Genomic DNA, 7,793 nt, shown 5'->3' with positions numbered 1-7,793 from the left:
ACCGTTTTTCTCATTTGTAATGCTTGCCCACCCTTAGGCACAAGGCAAATGTCACTAATCTCTGGGATGGAGAGCAGCTTAAATAGACTTTGGGTAAGTCAAATCAATAAGCATTTTCTTCCAACTGATTATTGGGGGAAACTTTCAGCAAAACATTAATGAGAAAAAAAAGCAATTTTGAGGACTGTGTCTTGTTTCCTCTGGGTTACATATGTATCTATATACCTGCATAACACCTATATAATGAACATAAATTTCCATTAGTATACTAATATATATATATATGTACATATATATATATTAGTACGTATACATATATATGTATATGTATGTATATATATGTACATATACATATATATATATAAAATATATGTATCTGCTATATATCTACATATTTACCATACACCTATAGACCTTAAATATATGTATTGTATATTCCCTGATGGCTCAATGGTAAAGAATCCACCTACAGTGAAGGAGACGCAGGAGATGTGAGTTCAATCCCTGGGTCAGGAAGATTCCCTGGAGGAAGAAATGGCACTTCAGTAATCTTGTCTGTAAGACTCCATGGACAGAGGAGCCTGGCAGTCAACAGTCCATGGGGTCGCAAAGAGTTGGACACGACTGAGCACAAACATGAGATACTATCTGTACCTCAAATTTAAAATAAATTTATTGGAAAATGCCAAAGGGATTTTTAAAAGATCAAGAAGGGAAATTTTATCTTTGGGAGGAAATTTTCACATCATCAAGATGAAAAATACAATTTGTCAAAGAATTTTCATATCAGGACTTTCCAACTCAAAAATCCGGGGTTTGCAGAAAGGCTGGGATAGAACTGGTGGATGATTCTGGAGAGCCTCAGTAGTCACCCTGCCTGTCACTCACCAGTGATGGTCAAGTTTATTTCAACAGTCATGTAAATACCACACATCTAGCTCCCATGGAGCCATTCACAGACAGGAGAGGGCATGGCTGCAGGTCTCTGCTCTCTAAAACCTACCCTACAACACACGACGGAAAATTAATAAGAAGTCAGGGGCTGGGTGGTTGGGCTTTCTTGTGTACTTGACGGTCATGGTGTTGGTACAAGATGTGTATTCCGCGTGTGAAGTGTCACAAATCTTCCGTGAGTTAGAAGATTCTGGCGGCCCATCTATAATCTCGAGAGACTCTTTATCACAGTTGAGGCTGTTGGAGCAGAGGAAAAAGCAGGCATCAGCCTTTGGAATTGTGGTCCCTCCAGCAGGCAGCCTCCCCACCTGGACCAGACCCAATCACATAGCTTTGCTCACCAGACTTCTCAGGCTTGATGCCCACAGGGAAGGAGACTCACCCTTCTGGAGAGGGGCGTCACCCAGGACCCTCCCCTCACATGACTTCACATCTCCTGGGAAGCCCCACTGATGGCTCAGGGAAGCCCACCCTGGCCTTTGGGATCAGGACCCACTGGAGGGCACAGTACGGCCAACCCTGACCATTTCCTTGGACAAGCAAAGAGTCAGGGGAGGCTCAGATACGAGTGTGTGACACCACTCCTGGTTCACCCTCTGCACGCCTAGCACAGGGGGCCTAGGACCCCTCGTGGCCTCCAGGACCTGCAGAGGTGAGAGGGGCGGCCAGCTCTCCCTGCTGTGGGCAAAGTGCACACACGGGGTGTCACACTCCTGCTGAGGTCTCCGTCTCCTCCTCTTGCCCATCAGACCTGACCCCACCCTGTCTTCCTCTCTCAGCCACCAGCGTGTGTCCCACCCAGGAGGAAGACTGGAGCCTCTCTGGGTTAAAACGAGACCCAGAAGGGACATCTCACCAGGACACATGCTTGACACTCTCTAAGTTAGTTGAGCTAATGTTTAACTGGTTAGCTGTGTCCTCCCCTGTTTAGTTAGTTTGCTCTTAGACTGATTCCTTCCTTGGTGCCAAGGACAGTGAGAACAAAAATAAATCTCTGCAAAAGTGGAGAGGTCAATCAGGGGAAGTTTTCCATATAAACTATCCCTCTGACCATAATAGAAATATGATGCAGGAAATGCCTGCCTCCTTCAGCCGTGGGGTGTGGTTTGGGGAGATGGTCTGAGCCCTGCTGTGGGGCAGGCATCTCCAGGTTGTCCTCACATGGAGCAGCTCCTCCGCCCAGTGGGAGACCTGACCTCACAGAAGGTCTGGAGGGACAGGGCCCTCAGTCACTAGAGAATATCATCTGTCTCAACCGCCACCCTGGACCGCATGTGGCCAGCCATGGAAATGTGGCTCCTGTGTTTGTATCTATGAAGACTAACCTGCTATAGAAGTGCTGTATTTTATTGCTACCTTGCAAATGCTTTTTGTTGCTGCGTCATTTCATTCACTTTTCCCGTTATCATTCATTTACTCTTTCTTTCTTTCAATGGTTCATTCATTCATTTATTCAGTCGTTAGTTAAAAAATTATTCCCTGACCCCCCCAAAGATTAAGCTGCTTTCTCTAGAGCAAATTTAGACATAAGCAAGAGTGATGTTATGCTGTCAATCTGAGAGAGTCATTTCCTAGGCAGGTTGATAAGAAGTCTAGGGGTCCCCAAGGAGAGAGGGGTCTGGAATTCTCAGGGAGGAAGAAAGAACAAACTTTTTTTTCCTCATGAAATTAAAAGACACTTACTCCTTGGAAGAAAAGTTATGACCAACCTAGATAGCATATTCAAAAGCAGAGACATTACTTTGCCAACTAAGGTACGTCTAGTCAAGGCTATGGTTTTTCCTGTGGTCATGTATGGATGTGAGAGTTGGACTGTGAAGAAGGCTGAGCGCCGAAGAATTGATGGTTTTGAACTGTGGTGTTGGAGAAGACTCTTGAGAGTCCCTTGGACTGCAAGGAGATCCAACGAGTTCATTCTGAAGGATATCAGCCCTGGGATATCTTTGGAAGGAATGATGCTAAAGCTGAAACTCCAGTTCTTTGGCCACCTCATGCGAAGAGTTGACTCATTGGAAAAGACTCTGATGCTGGGAGGGATTGGGGGCAGGAGGAGAAGGGGACAACAGAGGATGAGATGGCTGGATGGCATCACTGACTCAATGGACGTGAGACTGAGTGAACTCCGGGACTTGGTGATGGACAGGGAGGCCTGGCATGCTGCGATTCATGGGGTCGCAAAGAGTCGGACACGACTGAGCGACTGAACTGAACTGACATTCCTTAGGAATATGTAACAATAATGTATCCTGCCTGAGGACAGTCTCTGGATTAAACCTTCTGGCTAATTCCGTTATCTTAAAATGTAGATTATGGGAGTAGGTCTGGTGAGGTCTTTACAACCTCCAGACATTCTTTGGACTCACTGGAGAGTATATAACTTCATTGCTAACACTAGAAAGAGTGTACTCTTTCTGACCCCTTCTGATGCGTATGTCAGAAGTTTTCTCTATCTCCTTTATACTTTAATAAAACTTTATTACACAAAAGCTCTGAGCAATCAAGCCTTGACTCTGGCCCCGGATTGAATTCTTCTCCTCTGGGGGCCAAGAATCCTGATGTCTTCCGTGATTCAACAACAGCCTTTCAAATTCCCCCAGAGATTTGCAGGGATTAATGGATGGGGCACAAATCTGAGAAAAATATGCCCAGCTGTGGACAGAGTCAGAGCAGGGGTTTCCGGTGTGATGGAAAAGTTCTTCGTCCAGTGAACTTGTGAACTAGGAAATGAGGACCCTAAGCAGCAGGTGGTGAGTCTGGAAGAGGTGGAAGACGCCTTCTAGGCAGAGGGGACAGTGTGAGCAAAGGCTCAGAGCTGCCCAACAGTCTGGTGGGTCCACATCTCAGTGTGAGCTGGCTCAGCTCAGAGAGGGGGCAGAGGGGAGAAGAGGTTAGAAGGGAGGGGAGATCAGGGGTCCCCTGGAGGGATCTGAAAGTCATGCAAGGAGGGTCAGCTTTATGCAGAGTGCAGAGGGCTTCACAGGGTCATCAGCAGGAGTGAGCTGGAGTCAGGATGTGCCTGGATGTGTGTGCTGGGTGGTGCAGGGGAAACGGAAAGGGGCAAAGAAGGACACCTTCCCATAAAACCACAACATCAGCAAAGAGCACTTACTGGACATAGCGTACTTCCAAAAGAATTTTGTAACCTGGGTCCATCTTGATGATCCAGAGGCATTCCGTATGCAGTCCCAGATAGGGGAGGATCACTCCATATTCCTCTTCATAAAGGTCCCCACACAAATGTTTATCTTTAACTGAAGAGAGAATTACAGGTGCCCAGGAGCAGCACTAGGCCGGCGGGGAGGGTACCACCCCTGGGTGCCACACCACCGTACGTGGTCCTAACTTCCCCTTCCGCCAATCACAAAGGAACCTCCAGGGTCTAAGTCTGGAGTCCCCCAAAAGTGAATCTTATCTTGTACTCTGCAGCACATAGCAAACCCACACACACGTTACTGCAATTTGTTCTGACACCTGCATATAGAAGAACTTCAAACTTGCATGATGGAACATTTTTCATCAAGTGAGAATAAAGACAGTACTTTCCTCAGAGGTGTTTATCATCAAAAGACTTCCTATTTGTAAAAAATGCTCAGCGAGTACCTGGGGCAGAAGTCATCAGGGAAATCAATCGATCATCAGTCGATCAATTATCAATGATCAGTCAGCCCTCTCATCAGGAGGAAGCCTGTCCCTCTGCCCAGAACTCCTCCTGCTGCCAGCACACCCTCTGCCTGGACACGGTGATGCCCCTCAGGCCTCCAGGCTCCGGCCATTGGAGGCAGCTCTGTCATCCTGGGACACCGGTGCTGTGGAGAGGTGGTCCCACTCCTGCCCAGTGAGGTTGTGCAGGCAGGAGGGCAGGGGAGGCTTTTGGGCTGTGGAGGAGGAAAGGTGGGGAGGGGAGGAGGAGCACGGTGGGAGTCATGAGAGGTCAGGGGGTATGGGACCCTAAGGACTGTTAAAACCAAGGCTGAAGGTCAGCTCCAGAAATGCCAAGTTCCTTGGCCTTGGTTTACCAAAATGGTAAAGTGTTTTCAGGAGAGCTATTGAAACTGCAACCCCCAAGCACTTCTCTGTGTGATGAGCAGGAAAGGATGAAATAATATCTGTGCACTTACAGAGAAGCCCGTCAGTTGAATCTGATGAGGCTGAAAGAAACAAACAAAAAAACACAAAGTCAAGATGACAACGTAGAAGTTTCGGTAGAGTCAAGCCTTTTGCGTAGACAACGTGGAGAAGGGCTGAGTCTCAAGGAAGATGCAGAGCACGACAGAGAAGCCTGGCTGTCCCTGTCCCCAGGACAAACCTGGTCTCATAGGGGCAGGGCAGCATGGAGGCCTGGCCCTCCACCTTCAAGACGCCCTCATCCAGCTGCTTTCTCCTGGTCTCTCCGATTCCACCATGTCTCCTGCAATGCCCCGACTCCTGAGGCAATTAGAGGTCAGCACTAGGGGTGCTGACCCGTCTGTCCTGATTTCCCCAAGAATTTCCCAGTCTGAGCATTGTAAGACCCTCTCCCGAGAAACCTCTCCAACCTGGTCACAACAAGACATTTCATCACTCTAATGAACGTGAACTGTTTGGACAATTCTTTACTGAGGTCAGTGACCAATTTGAGGTTGAACAAAATGAAATGGATTTTCTGCTAGAGAGAAGTGAACCATTTGAATTTATGAAGTTTCACTGTACCAGGGAACTGAATCCAGGGCTTGGGTCAAGGGTGCTGATCCAGCCCCTCAGGCTCCACCATTGATGAGATCCTGGCCTGTCCTCACGATGTGATCAGTGGGCACAGACCGTGCATGAATCAGATGGCCCTGGGGCTTAGAGCAGCTCAGATGAGAGCTGGATGGCTTTAGACAAGGCATTTGTTGTCACAAACCTCAGTCCATTCACTTATAACTGGAAATTTAATACTAACAGCCTCCTTGGTTCCAGAGGACAGTCCACACATACACAGCTCAGTGCCCATCCCAGAGAGGCTGTCCACTATGCTCCCTGCCACTGTCAACCTCCCACCACATTCATATCCTTTCCCATAGACACTGCTTTCCTCAGTAAATCAAAATCAACAAGCGCTCTGGAAGCTATGTGACCATAGATGTCATCCAGGACACCGGGAGCTGTCTCCAGCTGCCCGTCCTGAGTACCGAAGTGGCATAGGACTGGGGGCCACAAAGGAAACCTCCCCACCCTCCATGGATGGATGGGGCATCCATCACATTGGCTCTGAAAATACAAATCAAGATTTCTCTGAAAGCAGATCTCAAAGGCAGAATCACACATCTTCACATCGTGGACCCACACGTCTGGTGACCTCCTCTGATTTGAATCTGACATCCCGGCTTTGAAGCAGGGGAAGCAGGAGCCCCATGTAGGAGTTCACCCCAAAACATGCTGCCTTGATCTGTTGATTTGAACTGATGGTGCTTGAGAAATGGCAGAGGCAGGAAGGCTCTGATGGACTTGTTTTTACCTATGAGCTGCCCACAAAGTGTCCCAGGAGAGAACTGCAACCACCAGCCACCACCCCCCCCACCCCCACCTCACCCAAGACCAGGGAGATGGGAAGGTCCTGATCACAGGAGACTGGGATAAATGCTGAAATGGATCTGTGCTCACACGCTGACAGCGCAAGCCTGTCCTCCCCACCTGCCTCCCACCCAGCTCCTAGTCATGACCACAGTTGTCTGCAGGGGAGCAGGGGATGGGGAGGGAAGCAGAGTGTGGGTTGATGAAAAGAGCAGTCTGAACAGAAAAGGGGAGAGAAGAGGGAAGGACAGAATGAGACCCACAGAGAACAAGGAAAGAAGGAGACAGAGGCTTCCCTGAAGGCACGGCTGTCTTCTTCTTTCCCTGTAGCACTGAAAATCCTCATGGGTCCCTATGTGTTTAGTGCAGGCCCAGCGCCCAGCCCCCTGCAGGGCTAAGACCCCCGTCAGGAGGTCCTCAGCCCTGCTGGAGCTGCTGCTCCTGCAGGTCATTCCTGAGCTCATGTTGCTGCCACGTCTCCCTCCCTGGGGGCAGATGCTGAGCACCCATCTGTCCTGGGATTTCTCCAGGGGCCTCTGTTTCCCCTTGGATGCCCCCTCCAATCAGGTCCAGCCTGAGTCCCACCTCCCGCACCCACACCATCACACTTCCAAGACCCATGAAAAGCTGCCCACAACTGGTTCACCTCCTCCAGGTATGGACTGAGGACTGGCTGTCCCACCAGGCATCACAGGGGATACTGGCATAAGGCTGAGGTAGAGGGGAGGCAGGGGGCCCAGAAAACACATGTCAGAACAAGGAGGGAGAGCCCAGAAAATGTTTAAGGGTCATTATATGCTCAGCCCTGGGTCATGGCCATGCTGCTGAACCCTCCTTCTCCAGGCCAGGCTGAGGGTGCCATCTCCTTGGAGGAGGGCAGCTTGCAGACCCTCTTCTTGGGCAAAAAATGAACTGCACAGAATCTCCAGTTGAACAGGAAGCAGAGAGGCCTGGGGGCAAGGGGCTGGGGGCCAGGCTTTACCTGTGTTGAGCAGCAAGGCCCAAGGGATGACACTGGACAGCTTCATCTTCACAGCCTGGCACCAGCCTCAGCAGTGAGCCTGGCCCCGGAGGCCTGGGGCTATATATACACAGCAGCTGACACCTGACCTCCTCCTCCCCTGGAGCCCAGCCCGGCAAGGCTGCAGGAGCCCTGGGTTCTTTAGGAGAAACGGGTTGCCTGCTGCTTGCCTTTGTCTTTGTCAGAGATTTTCTGTGTCCTTTCCCACCCAGACTGGGAAATGATGGCCTGTTTCTTCTCTCCCTCTCCTGTTTTTGTGGTCCTCAATGAAGGTTGGCAAATTAGC

General features: G+C 49.6%; 1 protein-coding gene across 1 annotated transcript; it reads right to left on the bottom strand.

Moving 5' to 3' along the window:
• Positions 1-708: 708 nt before the first annotated feature.
• On the bottom strand, positions 709-7,514 carry LOC112581540 (spermadhesin Z13). Its single transcript, XM_025273925.3, has 4 exons — positions 7,469-7,514; positions 5,073-5,102; positions 4,064-4,205; positions 709-1,191 (listed from the first exon to the last, which is right to left on the bottom strand). Exons 1-4 carry the CDS (start codon positions 7,512-7,514, stop codon positions 1,005-1,007), a joined length of 405 nt encoding a protein of 134 aa, XP_025129710.3. The 3' UTR covers positions 709-1,004.
• Between the last annotated feature and the right edge of the window lie 279 nt (positions 7,515-7,793).

This window comes from Bubalus bubalis, chromosome 23, assembly GCF_019923935.1.
Source record: "Bubalus bubalis isolate 160015118507 breed Murrah chromosome 23, NDDB_SH_1, whole genome shotgun sequence".
NCBI classification, from domain to species: Eukaryota; Metazoa; Chordata; class Mammalia; order Artiodactyla; family Bovidae; genus Bubalus; species Bubalus bubalis.
Note: the sequence above shows the minus strand (reverse complement) of the source record. Positions and strands in the feature narration are given on the sequence as shown.

Excerpts from the sequence above, each read along its gene's own strand:
- LOC112581540 (XM_025273925.3), bottom strand. The coding sequence starts at position 7,514 with ATGAAGCTGTCCAGTGTCATCCCTTGGGCCTTGCTGCTCAACACAG. Across the intron at positions 4,206-5,072 it reads TTCAACTGACGGGCTTCTCT|TTAAAGATAAACATTTGTGT; the intron begins GTAAGTGCACAG and ends TTCTCTCTTCAG. Across the intron at positions 1,192-4,063 it reads TTGGAAGTACGCTATGTCCA|CCTCAACTGTGATAAAGAGT; the intron begins GTAAGTGCTCTT and ends CTGCTCCAACAG.